This window comes from Hypomesus transpacificus, chromosome 22 (assembly GCF_021917145.1).
Source record: "Hypomesus transpacificus isolate Combined female chromosome 22, fHypTra1, whole genome shotgun sequence".
NCBI classification, from domain to species: Eukaryota; Metazoa; Chordata; class Actinopteri; order Osmeriformes; family Osmeridae; genus Hypomesus; species Hypomesus transpacificus.
The window spans coordinates 9,447,065-9,467,271 of record NC_061081.1 but is presented as its reverse complement, the minus strand read 5'-3'; the positions used below and the strand labels follow the sequence as shown (position 1 = coordinate 9,467,271).

Sequence of the window (20,207 nt, the reverse complement as noted above, 5' to 3'; positions counted from 1 at the left end):
GAGGAGGGGGGCACCATTAAGAGGGGGGCACCATGAAGAGGGGGACACCATGAGGAGGGGGGCACCATGAAGAGGGGGGCACCATGAAGAGGGGGGCACCATGAGGAGGGGGGCACCATGAGGAGGGGGGCACCATGAGGAGGGGGGCACCATGAAGAGGGGGTCACCACCTTTCCAAGTCTTAAATGCACATGGAACCGAACACAAATGAACCCCCTCTTGTAATGTACCACTGTCGTTGCTCTAGAAGCTTGCCATACCAAATCTGCTAGTACCGGCGCTGTTCTCGGGATCATTGCCTGTTAACCAAGATGACATGGTTTCCTACATTGCACACCACAGATGAACATCTAGTCAGATCTACATTGAGGAGGGTGACTGGACAATCTCACCCAGAGGGCAATTCTGCTACGAAAACATTTGTTTCTGCACATTTATGCTATGAGCATAAAACTGAGTCTTCTGGCAGTGGTGGATGTCCATCTGGGATAGAAGCTAAGACTTGGGGAACATTTTAGTTCCTCTAATTCAGCTCTCTCTCTCTTTTTACCACTCTCCCTTTGCACTCTTTATCTCGTCTCTCTGGTCTTTGTCCATCTCTCTCTCTCTCTCTCTCTCTCTCTCTCTCTCTCTCTCTCTCTCTCTCTCTCTCTCTCTCTCTCTCTCTCTCTCTCTCTCCTCTCTCTCTCTCTCTCTCTCTCTCTCTCTCTCTCTCTCTCTCTCTCTCTCTCTCTCTCTCTCTGTCTCTCTAAGATAACATTTCAAATATCAACATCAGTGTCCATTTTCAACGTATTTAAAGCAAGCAATGTAACAGGCCTATATGATGTGTAGTGTGTTCACCAATCACTAGCAATTGTCCTGGTCTCAAACTGCCACAAGCATAACCATCCTCTGCCTGCATGGTAGCAAATTCCTAATGACAGTTGGAGGCCAAGGATTGGATTAGTAGTCCCAGACAACTATGGAAGCGACTTTAAGTTTAATCACTGGAATTGCTGAGATTAATCAAACAATTAGTCCGGGGGCAAAACAGATAGAGGACCTCTACTTAAACTAAGGGGTTGAAAAACTACCAAGCACTTTCCTAAATAAATGAAGCCACATTACCTGAGGAAAAGTGTGGTGAGTATTATGCATTGCTGTCTTCATGAAAACACTACAAGAGCACAAATTCAGATATCAAAGCAAAACTCAGAGAGTCCAATTAGTCACAGTCTTACAGGTCTCAGGCAAAATAGATAGGAGCATTTTTTTCTGTATTCAATACATGCCTGATCCCAAATCCATGCAATTAACCTTTGGTGACATTAGCTATCGCTCTGTTAGCAACAGAGTGAGCTCACCACAGGAAAAGATTTAGCTGCTCTGGAGCTAGACAGAATTCTTTCTCATTTTGAACTGTATCCATTCTGACAAAATTAGTTTTATTTGGCATGAACCTTCAATGTGTCCTTCTATAAATCAATATTTCGTATAGGCTTATTGAATTGCTGATGTGTGCATAAGAGAACTTTGGCAAGTACTTGTGAAGTTCTTCCGAGTTGCAACCAAGTTAAGGTCAGGGTTCACAGTTTTGGACATGGGATGGTGTTTGAAACTCCAAATTAGCTCTAGCTCCAACCCTAATCAAGTCCTAGTCTGAAACCTCAAGGCCAACAAACAGAAAAACCAACACAATCCTGTGGTAGAGGAAACACTCAACACCATCAGAGGACGTTCTGTACTGCAGAGCCATCCCACTATATGTATGTGGAACAGGTTTGATGAAATGCATGCCACTGTACACAAATGAAAACCCGGTGTTCATATCGTAAATTAACCGACACAAGTTCATACTAAGGCACGGAACAGGAAATTAATAACGTATTCTCACTTACCCCTGCTGATCAGGAAGTAGGAAGTCTGTTATCATACAGGTTTATCGCTCTTTCCCCTGCCAAGATTGTCTTCTCCTGTCATGCATTGAGGCAGTAATCTCAGTGGTTATCTTGTCACATCCTTCATTTCTTCTCTCTATTGTACACAACAGTAATCCGTCTCCACTGACCCCCACCCTGCCACATCCCGTCCCTCCACCCCTCCTCTCTCACCTCTTTGTCCCATCATCTGCTTCCACGCTCTGAGGTTTAATTGTAAAAAAAAACGTTTCACACTCTGGAGTCTGCCCATTGAAGTATAATCAGACAGTACATGAAGAAGTCGTCAGATCAGCGTTTGGATTGAGATCTGGATTTATGATTGGATGATAGCAGCTAGGGCACTACCTGGTAGGTTAGAATGAGGGTTCCACAGCATGCCAAGTGATCGTGTGAGGAAAAGTGCCTCTATTTTGAAAGCCATTTCTTTCACCTGGTTGTATGAGAGTGGTGGAGTGTTTTTACATGCAATGTTGTTCAGGTAGTCGGTGGAGGTTGTTCTTTTATACACACTCACACATTCATGCACGCACAGATACACTCTGACAGTACAAGAGATGCATATAACACACTCTAGAATTCTACTCGGGGGGGCTTCAGAACAGTAAAGTACCCAGAACCATGAATTTAAAGATCATTCATGATTTAATACATGAGGAAAAATTAATCATTTAGACCAGCATCCAGCAGGAAATATGGCTGGGAAGATTCGGCTATCTTTTACCCTTGGAGAGTATATATATATATATATATGTGTGTGTGTGTGTGTGCATATGCATTCGTGTCTATACGATCATTTTTTCCATTTAATCTTTGAACTACAAAATCCAGCACAGACTACAGGAGTCGTGCACCACCCCAACACCCCCTTAGACACTGCAACTGCACTGATGCTCAAAATTAAGTAGCCAAGGCAAATGGACTCTGTAATAATATGTCCCAACTGATAAGGATGACAAAGCCAGCCCTCCCAAGCTTTTGTCCCCTGCTCTGGAAAATGCACGGTGCCTATTTCGTGGATGCATTGTGCATTGTGTTACCGCTGTCTAGAGGTTCTGGATTATTTACGTCGGCATTTCCTGCCTCCAGCGGAGGGGTTTTGTTTGATTCACAGGTTGTGTGTGGGGTAGATAGCGGACTGTCTCTGAGTCTCTCTGGGGGAGCACAATGGGAAGCTATGAAAGAGTTGAACAGAGGCATCCATCTGGCTGCCTGGCTGCTTGTCTGTCTGTCTGTCAGTTTGTCGACTTGTCTGGTTGTCCATCTGTCCTTCACCATAACGGAACAGTGATGCACGCCAACACATCCAGTCACTGGTTTTACATAGACACATTCCACCACTTCTTAGAAGGTGTGTCATCTTTAGCAAAGTGATGGCTGGGTCTGAACGTGAGGAAGCCTCAAGAGGTGCTCTCAGGCCCTAAGCACGGCACAGAGCCTCCTCCATCTGCTGCAGCCACACCTCAGAGTCACTGTGAGAGAGAACACCGTGTCACAGAGGAAGGAGGAGTTCTTTCTAACCAGAACCTCCTGGGTGCTGATGTCAGCAGAGTGAAGTTGCGCAGGCGTGGAATAAAAAGTGTCAATTTGACTGTGAACTGAAATCAAAGTGTACCGCAACCGAGTAGGAAACACATCACTTGAACTTTCTCACAAAGAAAGTGAAAGTGATGAAAGGGCATGTATGACAGTGTCTACGAAATGCCAAACATTCGTTTTTCATCCCTGCAGTTTGTTTGGAAATCCGTGGTGTGTCCCTGGTCAACATCGTATCCCCACAGTGCCTGTGTGCCAGTGGTTGTAACTCACGTCCACAGAGCCTCTGTGCTGTAATTCAGGCCTGCTGGAGTGGATTCACTGTCTGCTGTGGCGTCTCATGTTTGTCCCAGACAAACACACACACACACACAATGGGTCAAAGGTCATCAGAGGCTTTAGATGAGAGAGCATCTATCACCTTCAAGTTATCCCCGCCTCATTTTTATTTCTCCTGAGATGACAGACCGACGCACACACACTCAAGCCTTTTTCATGCATGAATGATTGATGGTTCAGCACATGGGTCTGCCACTTGGATTATATGCATAAGGAGGAGATGGGGAAACGTGCTCTAGTAACTGGCAGCCATGCTCCAAAATCACTGACACAGTGTGCCATCAGCAGAGACAGACTACAGCCTCAACACAATAGTCCTTGTAGTAATCTTTTCTAGATTGCATTTGTGGGGTGTTTATGTGTGTGTGTATGTGTGTTTGTTTGTGTGTGTGTGTCTCTGTGTGTGCACCAAAGTAGATAGTTAATAGGAAAAAAAGTGAAGGAGAGAGAGCGTGAGAGAGACAAACACGAGGAGTTTCATTGATCTGTCAGGAACGACAGAACACAGTAGGATGGAGAGAACAAATGAGAGGAAGAAAAAAGAGTGACAGACAGAAGAGGCAAGCATCATCAATTATTAATTGTCCTCTGGGACACTCTCATTTCAAGAAGGGAGTTTAAGAGCAACTATAAACTCAAAACATTGATGTACTCACAGTAACCCACGCAAAAGGAAGTTTTCTACAGTGAGAAAGAAAAATCACCCAAACTTGCCCTGTCTTCAACTTAATTCAGTTGCTAGAGGCTACAGGAACCAGCATTGCAGTAACAAGGTCACATGGCATTATAGAACCTAGGCTGATCAATCACATGGGGCTCATTGGCCAAATAGCTGCTATGCACTTAAAGAATAACATTGTTTCAACAGAAAAAAAAAAAACTTTAAAAAAATCATTTCACACATCAAAGCCCAGAAAACAAACAACATTGTTATGGACAATTACCTGCTGTACGCTTTAACAGATAAGCTTCAAGCCAACAGCCGGTCTCTAGTCATATCTGAAATAGTTTTACTATCATGCAAACTAAAAGTTTTCTAAAGTTTCAAGTTTGGCAAACTATAATATTTGACAACCTTTTGTGAACAGCGTGACAAATTTACGACACTGCCAACCAAAAAAGCTGGAACCAAGGCTACTGTGGAACAGGAACTGCTTGTTTTTACTGTGGTAATTAAAGCTAGTATCTAAATGCATCTCGACAACCAATACAACACAAACAAACCCTTGACTGCACAGACATACACAACCACACACACATAGTCTTACAGACACACAAAAGCACATCCCGAAGAACTGCACTGCATTGTATTATTCAGAATGCAAAACATTACACAGGCAGCAACTTGTGCCGTATGTGGGTGGGGACTGTGTATTCTCTGTATGCTCACAGAGACTGTATAGAACGTTTTCTTTTCCACTCCCTATGGCCTAGTAAACATACTGTACACAGGATTCACTTCACCTGTCCACACTGTGTAGCAAAGAAGCCCCCTGAGAGACAAACTCATCTATTTCAAAGTGCTAGGCTCATAATTGTAACACAGATGGCATCAGATTAGGGGTCCTCTTGGGTTTTCATGACTCAGGTTGGCTGGGAAGTTGTTTTGTTCGCTCGCCATTTCTGGTTTTCCGTAAAGGGACCGGGAATGGAGGGAAGACAGGAGAAAAGACAAGGAACGTAATAAATAAAAGAAAGTTTCAGAGAGAATTCAGGTGGATGGAATAAAGAATCCCATACAAACCGAAACAGTCATTGACATGAATCTTTAAGGAAATACAAGTCCCTTAAGATGCACACACAGCTCTTGGGGCTGTTATGAGTGTCTCAGTAAAATGGAACGGAGCCATGAAATAAATGTCAACACCCAAAACCCATATATAATGCAATAAAATATCCAAGTTGGAATAAACTGCTTGTTTATATTCTGAGGATGGGGATGTTCCTAGGCGTGGTAAAATCCATCCATATATAAAGGGTTTTATTGCTATAATAGGCATTTATTGACCAAAGTAAGAAGCCTTCTAATCACAAACAGTAATGTCTGATCACAGCTGGAACTCATCCATTACCACAACGAGATGAAACAAAGAACAATGGAGTCATTCCAAGAAGATAGGTGTGCCAGAGCAAAAATAATGGTGAAAAGGAATCTCAGTGTTATTTTCGGAGTGAGGGTAGAGAAAAGGACGCAGGTTCACTTTCTGGTACATGAAGGTAATAATGTGTGCAGCCATGTGTGGAGGAATTATTTGATCCAATGGGTGATGAATGGACTCCCTGTTGTGATTGGGATTGGGCTGCATGTGTACTCTCTTAGGCTCTCCACAGGAGCCCCTTTACCCTGCCCCCCCCCCCACACACACACACACATACACACACACACACACAAGCATCCATCCCACTCTCCTATATATACTTCCAGAAAATACAGGTCCCCTGAGTTTGGGCAGCACATGGGCATTACAAATTCACAGCTCCTCTCAGAGCTCTAATTTGAATAAAAAGTGAAGTGAACTTTATTCGTCCACATAGGACAAATGGTTTTGAAACAGTAAAACAATACAAACATCGAAACAAGAAGTGCCGGAGGTTAAATTAATGTTGAAAGCTTGGGAGGACGGCTGGGATCATGTTCCCTCTGTGTTTAGATGGATTAAAGGTCAGACAAGCCTGTTTGGTGGATAATAATGTCCCAGTCTGCCTAAATGAATAGATCAAATTAACTGGGGGTTTGGGGCGAATCGCACCAATGAACCATAACTATTCTTACACACTGTATACATGTCCTGTATAGCCTACTGGCTTACATGTTTCCTTTCACTAATATAGTTTCAGACTTTTATAGCGCACCAGTGTTAATATGACATATCAATAAGAAGACTTATCCCACAATTGCCTATAGTATCTCAACCAGACTTAATGTCTCTCCCACTCCCAATTTCCTCAGCTCTTGAATTTTCTTCGGGATTAATAAAGTAAATTCAATTGAACTCATCATCAATATAACTGTATCTGAGCATCTCCTCTGAAGGCCTGGATACACAGAGGACAGAGAAGGAAGCCTCACAGCCCTGACATGTCTCCTCTGCCTGCAGAGGACGACAAGTGACTCACTTCCATGGGACGTTGATCCATTTACCTCTCAGTAAGCGCCTGGCATCCCTAAACCTCCATTTTTTAACCGGAGCAACAAGGGCCCTGGAGGAGACAGCCACCCTCAATTGATGACACCCCTTCCCTCTTCATCCATCAGCGCGGGGGCGTCCATCTAAAGTACTTCAACAATATGGTGAGGAAATGGGTTAGCAATTCCCCTTGATTCATCGATGGCGCTTAGCTCGCTAAGTAAATTCCCGATGCAGCACCGAAAATATGTACTAGGTGGGGATATTTTCTTAGGCCACACAACTTCAAATGCTCTTTCTACGGTGTTTAAGAAAGTTAGGGTTAAGGTTAGAATTAGTGTTAGGGTTAGAATTCCATCAAGGGTCAAGGTTAGCATTTGGGTTTAGGGATAGTACAATTAGGGATTGAATTTGGGAGTGAATTGTCGGTCCTCACTAGGATAGTAAAACAACCCTGTATGTTGTGTGTGTGTGTGTGTGTGGAGGGGGGGGGGGGGGGGGGGCATGTGTTTTTTTTTTCATTTTGTGTGTCTTCAGTGCCTTAGTCAGGGGTGTTGAAATAATGAAAACAGCTTGAAACATTTCTACATGGCGATGAGCACATAGAAGGTGCGACTTGTCATCCCATTGCATACAGCATCAAGGTTCCTCACAAATCATGTCCAAACAAATCATCGGAAAAACCAGCTTCCCTTATACCCTTGGTGTTATTGCCTTGTTGCTGCAAGGTCAGCCATTTTATGTTTGCGCAGAACTTGTTTTAGTTCAAAGTTGTAGCTGTCTGTTCCATCCAGGCCTGGGTCTAATAAAACATGGGCAACAAAGGCCGAGCCAGCTGACAGCCATCTTACATCAGAGCCCACCCAGCCTTGAGCCTCGTATTCCAGTTTTATAGGAGTCACTGTCCCTGTACCTAACATGGACATGGTCCCAACGCCTCCTGTGAGTCCTTTCATAAATAAATGTGGGAAGAGGGAGGAATATAAAGGTTCTCTGACTGAATCGCGTGGCCTCCCTATTGTATACATACTGAGGCCTGGAACCATTTTAAAAGCCACACAGATTTCTCTCCCACTTCCCTGGCGAAGGAACACTGCTGTGCTATTATCATACAACAACCAGTCTACTGTATATAAAACCAATTACAAGGGACATGCTGATGGTTAAATGCAATTCCTTTCTGCAGTGACAGAGAAAATTAAGGAGAAGTAAAGTTTCGAAAAAAAACTCCTTGAATCTCTCATCCTTGACCTTTGTGTGGAAGAGAATAATAAATTATGAATTGTGTTTCTTCACCATCAAGTGGGCACGGACCAGTGTAAAGTTTTGATTTATCTCGACTTTATCAATATAAATGAGAGGTGGAAGAAGATATTACTCATGGAGGCTAATTCTTATGAGAAGGACTTTCTTCTTGGGACAAATCAACCTGGCACACACACACACCGGGCCAACACACGCACACACACACACAAAAGACAATAAATACGCACACAAACAAATGAGGATTTATCCTACGCTTGGTGGAATGGAATGCCTATACTGTACATCACTGCCTTAGAGTGACAGAGAGAGGGATATTGTGGGTTCTGAAACGCTGTTGGGTTCAAAACTTTGTCATCAATACATTTCAAGATGAATGGACTTCCCTGTGCACAGCTTGTAGAGCAGACTTTACTTTTAAAAAGCTGGTGGTTGGAAGAAGGCCTTCGCTAACACCTCCCCCCCCCCCCTCTATAAACCCAGAGATCTTGAACGTTGTGTGTAAAACCAGGGAACTCCTCTTTGGTCTAATGGGAAATCCAACAGTCATGGATTCAAGTCCCTCTGAGTGAGTTTAGGGGTATGAGTGTAACCATGTTGAATTGGTTAAACTTACATTACTGCTCAATATAAACGCCACTCACACGTGCCATCAAAAAGCTAGCTTTTGGGTGGCGTGACTGGTTAAAGTGGTGTTTATAGCAGGTGGTCATCGGGTCAGAGGACCCGAGTTTGCACCGTAGTATGGGCAGATCAAAGGGAAGCCTCCTGACCAGGGACACAATGACACCTGTTACACCAACACACACACGCCTTTACTCTCTTGTGAGCGAGCCTAAATATTCATGACTCACCTTGGACCAATGTTGTTGTTTTTTCACAAAAGTATGTAACACAACTCCAATTGTCCTTAATGAAGCCTAATGTCCATATTAGGATGACAGCCAGGTCTAGGGCTTTGTCTCTGCAGGCATCCCACATTGCAGGCTTCACACTGTGAATATGATAGACACTGTTGTGGCTGACTGCCTTGACATTGGAAGTGGCCAGCTGCAGGTTAGTATCATTAGGGGCCCGGTGGGGCAAAGCATGGTCCACACAGCTCTATCATTCTCCGAGGAGATGGAGAGAAAAACTGCCAGAGCTCACTCAATTACTGAACAAATCAGTGGGTGGAAACGACCTGTCTGACCCTGTCTGATCGCGTGCACAAGCACACACACACCACCACACATACAAAAATGGCAAACTCACAACCTCATCACTCATTGATATGATGTAGAGATACTGCACATCCATATTCATGGTTCTAGCTCAAATCAATGAAGCAGCAAGCTGCTGTCATTTTGATCCATTTCCATCCATCTCTCTTTCTCTTAATCCCACTCCATCTCTCCCTCCATCCTTCTCCCTAGCTCCTTCTCTCCTCTTCTGTCCTTCTACCTTTCTCTCCCCCCCTCTCTCTCTTGCTCTATCCCTATCTCTCCCTCTCTTCCCCTGTCACCCCCCTCTCCCTCTCCCTTCCGTTACCTCTCTCTCTCTCCCTTCCTTTCTCTCTCACCCCATATTCCCTAAAATCTCCCCACCTCTCCTCCATCTCTTAATTTCCTATGTTGTAGTCTGTTTTAGGTTAGTTCAGATCCATCCCCAACCTCTGGCTACTGCTGTGTCTGCTGGTGTAAGCAACTTTCTCACATCATAATCCTGAGGGGAAATGACGGGACTCTGAATGGAATATTAATCTCAAAATGACTCAAAGGATTTTCGCCTTAACTGTAAATAAAGTGTACTGTACATACCACCACAATAATTAAATTCCCCACACACGACCATGTTGTCTTTTTGGCTTTGTTTTTTCAGTCGTTTTTAGCCCTGCAGCTCTGGCTGCATGCTGACAACAAAAGGGATTTTGTGACACAATACATGTGTAATTACAGAAGGACATAGAAAACACATTCAAAAACTGCACAGATACATTACTGACTGCCACCCAGCTACTCTTCTGAAGGATTTAACATGTGGTCAACAACCTCTCATCACTAAAGGCCACTCTCTATTGTGCCTCACTCAACACCTGTTGTGATACAAATTAATACAGCTGCCTTTTGGAAAGAAGGGACTGAGCAGAGAGAAACTCATTTTCAGTCTGGAAATGAGTCAGGCTCGAAATAACGTGACTTCCTTCCTTCCTACTGCTTTGATTTCCCCACAGAACTACAGCCTATACAGCAACAACTTAGATAAGTGTCATTATAAAATGTGTAAGGCAACAGCACCTCTGTCTGTGCATACTCTCAAACCAGACATTCAGGCTTAGCAAGTATTTTCTAGGAATACATGTTTGATAACTTTACCCTATGTTTCCAGGAAATCAACAAACCAAAACTAATTCCTCAAACTAATCTCCCTCGTAACCATCTAGAAAACGCATCATTGCAGTAATTCTGGTTGAGTTGTCATGGTGACGCCACATCGTAAAAAGGCATAGGAGACATGCTCTCTTTAGTTCAAGTAGCTGTAGTCTAATGACTTTGAGATAAGGTCACTGTGGAAACCGTCTGGACGGTTGAAGTGCCTTTCTATCCGCAGAATTTGGGGTCTCTAAGCAGCTGACCTTACTCGTGTACATACGCCTAGCCTACATAAATTATGGCAAAATCTCATCTCTGAAAAAGGCAGAAAGCTGCCCTCTCCTGGTTCTGGGACGCAAATGCACTGTTAGCAGCTACGTGCATTCGTATGTTATATTTTGGAAACGTTTGGAACAATAAACAAGCCCTACCCAATTTAAGGGGTGTGTATGCATTTCACTGGAAAAAAATGTTTCATTCAAATCTGAATAACATCGAGGATTCACATCCAATTAACTGTAGAGAGCTGGCATACAATTTACAAATTATTCATGACATAGCACCACCTGCTGGTATAAATTAGATATAACCATTGTGGCAGATCGACGCCAGCAGATGGCGGTAAAGGTGCTGTTGTGAGTTGAGCGGCTGATGAGCAGACCGTGTTTAGTGTTTACGGTTCAAATGTATGTGCCCTCTTGTGCATGTGTGTACAACACCAATGCAGAGTTTAATGTCTATACATCTGTCACACATCCTGCACAGGACATTATTGGACCTAAAAAGCTTGTCCATACACTGTTTCTTCATCAGTCTCACAAGGTCATAAAGAAACTGATAAAAGACAGTTCAATTGGTACATTCCCAGTAATGAGGATGAATGTGGTTAAGATATCGGTTGTAATCAGATGATGATGATAGGTGTCTTATTGATTTGAAATAGCCTGTGTGGCCTCTGGTCAAATAGGCATGTGTTAGTAGGAGTGTGTGTCTGTGTGTTTGTGTGTGTGTGTGTGTGTGTGTCTGTTTGTGTGTGTTTGTGTGTGTGTGTGTGTGTCTGTGGGTATCTTTACCTTTTTCTCAGCACTATGTAGTCTTGGTGACCAGACCAAACAGTACAGAAGGATTCTTTACTTGGGAGATTCTGCATTTCTGAAGTGGACCTTCAAGGTGTTTCGTGATGGGGGAGAAAGCAGGGTTTACTCCCAAGCATACAAACTGTTATTAGGTCAAACAAATTTGGGGATTTTTTACTACTCTTCAAGAACGATGGAACTTGGAAGGGAAAGGACGTTTTCCTCTTACAGAACTATATGAACCTTATCTTTTGTTCGATTGCCCCTCTGCTGCAATCTGCATGTGTGTTTTAGCACAGTCAGTTGAAGCTTAGGTCAACACAGCACAGCCCCAAAGACAAAGAGGAAGAGACCAAAAATAACCTATGCAACCAGGTTATTTCACAATTGTTAATCCTGGAATTATAGGTGGACAGGACATCTCCACAAAGGATATCTACAGAAATCAATAGGCAAATGTATTGGACAGACATCTTGTGAAATTTGATTGGGAAATTTTGAGCCTCTGTCCAGCGCCCTCTGACTTGTCCCTTGCCCTTTTTTGACCCCATGCATTTCACTGGGGTGTCTGGCGTGCCACCCCTGGCATTGGGCTGGGGGTGGAGTCTAGGGACATACCTGTGTCTGTTTGTCTGTCTGGTCAGCCTGTTGGCTGTGCTAATCTGGTTTCTCCTACGAGAGGTACGATGCTCCATAACCAGACTCTGAGCCCGGCTCAAAAAGGTCTTGTAAATACTTCTAAATATTTGACATAGTTCACACCATAGAACCAAAGGAAAAGTTGTGCACTCAACAAGTGAATCAATTTATAATATAGTGGCATGATGTTTGTAAGGGGTCATGTTAACGGTTTAGCAAAGAAATTCAATGTATTGATGTGATTTGGCTTGAGTTCAATGTAATATCTTAATATGTTGTTATGAAAGTTTTCCTGTAACCATATACATACGTTGCAATTAATGTTACAATTTGTAGTTTTAAAAGCTCAAATACAGTATCCTTTCCAATTCGGGTTGAGCCTGTGACCTAAAAACACTATTTCCCAGACTGCTAGGTTGCTGTGCTGTGAGCGAGGTGGTTAGTCATCTGGGTGTGGCCCGTTTAGACAGTACGGCTGGAGTTAAATTTTCCAAGAATTACAACTCCATCTAAACTCAATAGGATACTCTGCACCGGAGCTGTCCCTCTCTCTTCATAGATTGTTCAGTGCTGTAACAGTGTCGTCAGTACCTCCGGTAAGTGTCGATCTCACTTAGACAAAGATTAACGGTACATCTATGTTTAATAAAGTCCTATTTTGTCTTCGAGTGTTTGCGTGTTACCTGGCTGCGCAAATGTTAATAACGCCATACACTTAGTTGTAGGCTACACGCAAATTGTAGGCTATCTTTGTGATGAGAAACCTAGCTCCTTTAATCTTGGATAAATTGAATATCTAATGCTCGATCATAATGTGAATGTATTTCCTACACAGACTTACTTATCTCTCTCCGGTCTGGAATCAAACTGAAGTCTACTTTCAACATGGTAAGCTATCAAACACTTTTTAACGTGAAGTTTCATAAGCTGTTGTTATAGTACAAGTTGAAGAAAATTATAAAAAAAATAATTATTTATGAAATTGCTTTCCATTTCATTTGCGCCTGTGTAACTCAATCCATGGTAACGCCCTCACTTCTCCATTAAATAATAATGTGTATTATCTGTGAGTAAAAGGCCGTAAGGAAAACATGGATCATTGATTAGGCATACTTTAGTTAGACAGAAAGTAATAGCCTACTTTTCCTTCCTGATACAAACATGTATCTCTATACGGCGTTGGCTACTAGATCAGTCCCTTTCATTTGACGTGACCGTAAACGTTATGTTAACTCAGGAAAAGGACTTTGCTCCTTTAACGGGCAGTTCATCTCGTTTTGTGCGCGTGGGCAAAACTGAGGGGCTGCATTTGGGGAAGCTCAGTGTATGACTCATAATCGTTGGTTTTTCTCCACACCGGCTGGGTCCTCCACCCTGCCTCTTTATTCTTTCTCACTCTCTCTAGTTGTCTATCTTTCTCAAACTTATCACAGGGATCACATATTTTTCCTTCTGCTTAATAAAAAATGTAAACTCTCTCTTTACCTTCTCACTCACTCACACCAACACAACCACATGCAAATACACAGACTGGGAGGAGCCACCAGTAAACAGGTTGGATGTGTCTCATGTTTACGTAAAGGCATAACGCTATCCTTCTCCTGGCAACCAGACCTGTCTCCTTCCTCAGAGACAGAGATACCAAAAGAGGAAGTTGAAGTTCACTTAAGGTTTGAATTTCAAGGCATCTGTTGAAAGTAAACTGTTTAATCTGCCATATAAACTACATGAGAATGAGCAAACTCTCTGGAACAGTTTAAGCAGAGTAGAGCTCTGTTCATCCTGCTCAGTTCAAGCTAACTTACTGAGGGATGAACCAATCCGAGCTGCCATGAGCTCATCCTCTAGTCTGGGGTGAACCTGGGCTGGAAAGACTGTCTCCATAGCAATGACAGACCATAAATGTGGGAGGGGTGTGGCTAGGCTTGTACTCCAGATTATTTCAATCCAGTGGGGACAGAGCCGTCAGATAGGGTGAGTGTGGTGGTACCTCATTCTCTTCTGAACCTTTCTAATGTTTCCTATTCATACTTTCTGAAAATAATTTTCTTTGGTCTTTTTTCAACACTTTCTCTTACAATGGCCCCCTCTCATTTCATCACATGTGCTCCCTGCCTCCCCCTCGTCTGCATCAGCACTGTTTAGACTTGCCTTTCTGGACACAAACAGAAAAAGAGAGGGGCTGGAATGTGAAATATTTTACTTACAACTGTACTGGCTCAACTAAGGTGGTGAGTGTAATGTTGTAGTCAGGACAGAGAGTGACGTTTTGGTGAATAGGGTTGAGCTTTGTTCCAGGTGGATAAGGTAGTGTACTCTATACTTCTGTTATTGAATTTGTCTCAATGGCATCTTGATTAGATCTCAGCTAGCTCGTGGTGCTGAGTCCTGTGTGTGTGTGTGTGCATCTGTGGGTGTGTTTCTGTATCTCTGTGTGAGAGGGAGATTTTCGGGAGAGAGTTTGATTTGGTATGACGTTTCTGACAATGACAGACAGAATCCTGCTTGTTATAGCAGCTTAGTGTGGGGATTCCAGAAGACGGAATTGGAATTCTGTTGGGCTCAGTCAGCTCGGTATCAAAGCATTCCTATGGTTTTCCACTTAAAACAATGTTTCCTACATGTCATAAAGACCACCACCAAATACGCCAGCTATTCTGACACGTCATTTTCCAACCATAATTAAGAAGCTTATTGCACGGTAGCAGTATTATGAGGCTGTATTGTAGTTCAAATACTTAGTACTTATAAATATAGTTGCCTCATCCTACCATCTCCAGCAGAATGACTGGATAAAGAGCGTGGGGGTGAGTGTGTGTGCCTGCTTGTGTGTGTTCAATTGTTGAGTTTAGTGAGCTGAGTGGTGCAATGGATGCCTATTTGGTGTTGCTGAAGAATATGGCTCTATGGAACAGACACACCCACACCCATGGTAACCACCACACTCTTTAGTGATTTACATTTTTCCAGCCACTTTAGAACAGGGAGAGATGATGTCCTTTTACGTAGCTTAGAAACTGTTTCTAAAGCTGCATTACACATCTTTCTATGTATTGTGAGCATTATGTACAGTTTGTCCAACAACTTTATCTAAAATCTGGCATTGTTTTTATCACCCTGCTGCTTCCCTGATTAGGACTATAAAACATTTTATCACACCAATAAAGACAGCTAAAGCTTGTCTGGCTTTTCTTATCTGGCTGAAATAACCATGATATTACTTTTATCTATATTGGTGTATGTTGCCACTGGAAACAGCAGAGATGGAGATAACAGGATTAAACTGCTTTACCTATCATCCACCTCTGTTGTGCTGCTCTGATAGGCCAGCAAAGGAACTGTGAAATCCAGCGGCAACTTCAACGCCAACGCAGATGCTGAGGTTCTGTACAAGGCCATGAAAGGGATTGGTAAGTGTGTGTGTGTTGATTATGTGTTTTTGAGTGTGTGAGTGTGACTACAATTTGATTGGATGTTGTAAAGGATGTGTTTGAGTGTTAATCGATACACAGTGTTTCCCTGTGGATATTGTAAAGGAGCCTGTGAGTGAGGCTTTCATTAAGGAGTCTGTCTTTCACCTCACCGGAGTCACATACTGTATGTTCTAGAACATGCAGAGTACTAACACAGAGACTGTTACTATGGTTGCCATTGCCTGGGGGTGGAAGAGGTAACCTGAGTTGTTGCTGTAGGAACGGACGAGGACGCGATCCTGCAGTTGGTGGTGTCCCGTAGCAACAGCCAGAGGCAGCAGATCAAAGCTTCCTACAAGACCCTCCACGGCAAGGTGAGGGCGCAACATAACCACGCCGCAACCCGACCACGAGGCAACCTTAAGACGACCCTGCACACCAGAGCCCCAATGCAACCACACCTTTTGGACAAAAGTCTATCAACCTGCACATCCGCACAAACCTTAACACAACACCATAAGTAGAAACAAAGTCTTAGCACCCCTTTTTATACATCAACCCAACCAACATGTATCCCTCTTTCTTTCTGTCTCTGTCTCTGTCTCTCATTCTCTCTCTCCCTCCCCTCTCCCCTCTCCAGGACCTGATCAGTGATCTCAAAGGGGAACTGGGGGGAAAGTTTGAGACTCTCATTGTTGCTCTCATGACCGCACCCCTCGCCTACGATGTCAAGTCTCTACACGATGCCATCAAGGTACATGGTTGACTGGATCAATAAGATATGGACAGACAGACAGGCAGAAACAGACAGACATCCAGGTGGGACCTTTAACCTCTGCCCTCTGCCCTCCAGGGGGCTGGGACAGATGAGACAGTGCTGGTGGAGATTCTGGCCTCCAGAACTTGCCAGCAGGTTAAGGAAATTACTGCTGCCTATAAACAAGGTAATCCCACACGTCACATGTAATTCCTGTACAGGATCATGGCATGCAGAGAATGAGAATGTGTGTTTGTTTCAGAGTATGACCATGACCTGGAGAAGGACATAGCAGGAGATACCTCGGGTCACTTCCAAAGGCTGCTGGTCATTCTGCTCCAGGTATGGTTGACCTCTCCTCTCCTCCTCTTTCCCCTCCTCCTCTTTCCTCCCTTCTCCCCTTCCCTCCCACCCTCTTCCCATCCCCTCTCCTCTAGTCTAACAACGTATTTTCTTCACAGGCCAGCAGGCAACAGGGAGTACAGCAGGGGACTGTGGAGGCTGATGCTCAAGTAAGTGTGGATGTAAATAGTAGGTGTCTGAGACATGGGTCAGACTCCAGACTGCACTGCTGTCTCTATGGCCTCATTGAGCAATGTTTTGCCAACAAATGTGTGACCATCACATGTAAGAGATCAAATTCCTCTTTCACTTGGAATGTGTGTGAAAGAGAGATGGGAATTAAGGAGGAATAGAAATTCCTACAAGTGAGTCGAGACCTGTGGTGTGGTGATTATGTTATTGCAGTTGAACATTTTCAGCTTAGTCAAAGGAATATTTGTATCTGCAGTCACTTGTCCTTATTGCCTGTAAGATGATGCTGTGTGTGTGGGGGTTAAGGCCCTGTTCCAGGCTGGGGAGAAGAAATTTGGCACCGATGAGCAGGAATTTGTCACCATCCTGGGAAACAGGAGTGCAGAGCACCTGAGGAAAGGTGTGTGTGTGTGTGTGTGTGTGTGTGTGCGCGTGTGTGATAATGAAGGTGAGTCAAATATTGAAGGTGTGTCTGTGTTGCAGTGTTTGATGCCTATATGAAGCTGTCAGGGTATCAGATTGAGGAGAGCATCAAAAGAGAAACTTCTGGAAACCTGGAGAACCTGTTGCTGGCCGTGGGTAAGACACACAAACTCCCTCACACACAGTGCCGGTCCGTGCTATAGGTGACATAGGATGCTATTTCCCAAGTGATGCAATTTCCCAAGTGCATCCAACTAAATTAACCCTCCCGCTGTCCTTGAGTTTCAAACACACGACCAGCAGAGGGCGCCAACCACGGCACGTCACATGTCCGTGTTGTGCTTGGTGCCCCGGGGGGTTGGTAAACCTTGCCTAGGGCACCAAATGTGCTAGGACAACTCACACACGCACTATATCTCATTCTAAAGTGGTACCACTAATTCTCTCTCCTCACATCATCTTTGTCCATCTCTGACCTGTAGTGAAGTGTGCTAGGAGTGTGCCTGCCTACTTTGCTGAGACTCTCTACAACTCCTTAAAGGTAAGCAGATCAATCGATAGCATCACTAAATGATGGTAAGTAGGTATGTTAGCGATTGAAAATCTGACAATACCTAATGTGTTGTCATATGTGATGTCATATGTGTTGTGTTATGAAACGCACACGGTATGTGTGTGTGTGTGTGTCCCAGGGGGCAGGAACTGAAGACCAGACCCTGATCAGGGTGATGGTGTCTCGTAGTGAGGTGGACATGATGGACATCAGAGCAGAGTACAGGAAGATGTTTGCCTGCTCTCTTCACTCCATGATCAAGGTACACACTTGCACACACCAGAACACAGTCTCACAAATCTGCTCTCTCTCACACACACACACACACACACACACACCTACACACTGTGCCATGTGAATGCACACACAGAGACTCACACTGTGTGGCTGTGTGTGTTACAGGGTGACACCTCTGGTGACTATCGCAAGACCCTGCTCCTGCTCTGTGGCGGGGACGATGCATAACCATGTAGATGAACCTAACCATCTGGAGGGTCCTCAAAACGCTTCTGCTCTGAGTAGCCCCACTGGCTGTCAAACACCTGTCATCCAATAGAGAAGCCACAACAAAGCTTTGTGATTGGCTGTGAATGGGCCGATGTCCTACCACATCTTTAGCCCAAAATAATTTTTTATCCAACTCCAAGGTAGCTAATCCAGTTAGTAATGACTCTTACATTAAGCTTTTAACCCACTAATATGCTCAACATGATTAACATGAAGTTGGTGCCCTCAGGCATTATGTATTCTTAGCTTAGTGTTTTGTACTGTTTCTAAGGTCCACATCAAAGAACATTCCATAGTAAAAAAAAAAAAAATGTTGCAATCAACATGGTGTCTATAAAGTCAAATGTATTAATTTCTGTGTCTTCAACTCCACAACTGAACTGCTATCTCACACACCTATTTCTCGTTTTACTCAGTCACTTTCCACAGATTTAATAGAACCTCTACGATGTGTTTTAACAAACTTTTATGCGAATCACCATATGGAGAGAGAGATCTGTGGAAGAGCACTAGAAAAGACAATGAAGTTCAGATTTAGAGTTAATGTGAGAATGTGCATTGACACATTCTGTCCTTTAGGGGAAGCTAAAACACTATGAATGGGACAAGGGGAGGCTAACTCTGATTAGAAACACTCACTAAATTAGCTTTTAAAATCACCAGATAAATTGCATGGCATGCTCTTCATTACTATAATAGACATACTATATATATCTATATATACATATATTGTGTCTGCCCATAAGTGCATCAATGATGTTTGCCATAATGAAAGGTTTGTGGTTTGCAGTAGCAGTACAAAAATGTGTCTGGGAATAGAGAGACAGCATTCAAATATAGAAAAGCAGAAACACTATTCAGCTTTGAACTGGAGTGTGTGTGTGAGTGTGTTCGTGGCGACATGTTTCAGCAGGAACTACAGTGTCATAGACCAACGGGGTGTTCTTTGGGTGAGGGAGTATTACTGGCTGACACATTATTCTTTAGTGCCCACGCCTCAAACACACATACACACACCTGTGCCAATAGTGTCAAGAAAGATTGTGTCCTAGCCCATGATACGAATCTTTCCATACTGCTTTGGGTAAACACCATAGACTGTAAGGTAAACACCCATCATGTGGTCTAGTTTGTGAGTACCCAGATACAGTAGTTCTCAAACTTCAGATCTCACATGCAATGTTAAGCCTTTGATTGTTGGGATCCTTCATAAGATCTCGAAGTGAAAGCTGCATATAAGATATAGATATTAGTATTTACTAATAGTGTAGTATAGCCAGTTTATACCCAGTTTTTATCCTGAAGTATAATGGACACCACACTAGCTTCACTCCTAGACTAAGAGACAAAAACAAAAACATTTTTTATTAAACTGCGTGTCAGTGGAGATTATCCAGTTAGAGGGATTCTTCGTAACACAAGACTGTACATCTATATCCAGAAATGTGTGTCTGATATAAGTTCATAACTCTTCATAACTAACTAAGAAGTGAATGAATTACAGTGAATGGTTAATTATTCATGAAGTATTTAAATAATGGTTACCGTAGATTTTAGATAATGTAGGTTCCTTATGGTTCCATGCTAACGTGCTTTTCCTGTGTGTGTGTGTGTGTGTGTGTGTGTTCAGTCACCTCAGTTCCTGGTACTCTAAACTGTGTCCCTAACTGTCATTTGGAATTGTTGTTGCAGAGGCCATTGCCCTTGATTGTTGCCGCGATTGTTACAGCCAGCCAATAACTGTGGGCAACCATCAGGGCATGGGGTCA

General features: G+C 43.4%; 1 protein-coding gene across 1 annotated transcript; it reads left to right on the top strand.

Moving 5' to 3' along the window:
* The first annotated feature begins 12,688 nt into the window (after window positions 1-12,688).
* anxa5b (annexin A5b) lies at window positions 12,689-18,757 on the top strand. The gene is made up of 13 exons (XM_047045376.1): window positions 12,689-12,847; window positions 13,087-13,139; window positions 15,577-15,661; window positions 15,944-16,038; window positions 16,305-16,418; window positions 16,518-16,608; window positions 16,684-16,763; window positions 16,883-16,933; window positions 17,262-17,355; window positions 17,439-17,534; window positions 17,861-17,919; window positions 18,071-18,193; window positions 18,334-18,757. The coding sequence occupies exons 2-13, from the start codon at window positions 13,137-13,139 to the stop codon at window positions 18,394-18,396; spliced, it is 954 nt and encodes a 317-aa protein (XP_046901332.1). The 5' UTR covers window positions 12,689-12,847; window positions 13,087-13,136; the 3' UTR covers window positions 18,397-18,757.
* The last annotated feature ends 1,450 nt before the right edge of the window (window positions 18,758-20,207 follow it).

Coding starts and splice junctions, on each gene's coding strand:
- anxa5b (XM_047045376.1), top strand. Junction 16,039..16,304: donor ACAAGACCCTCCACGGCAAG/GTGAGGGCGCAA, acceptor TCCCCTCTCCAG/GACCTGATCAGTGATCTCAA. Junction 16,764..16,882: donor TGCTGGTCATTCTGCTCCAG/GTATGGTTGACC, acceptor TTTTCTTCACAG/GCCAGCAGGCAACAGGGAGT.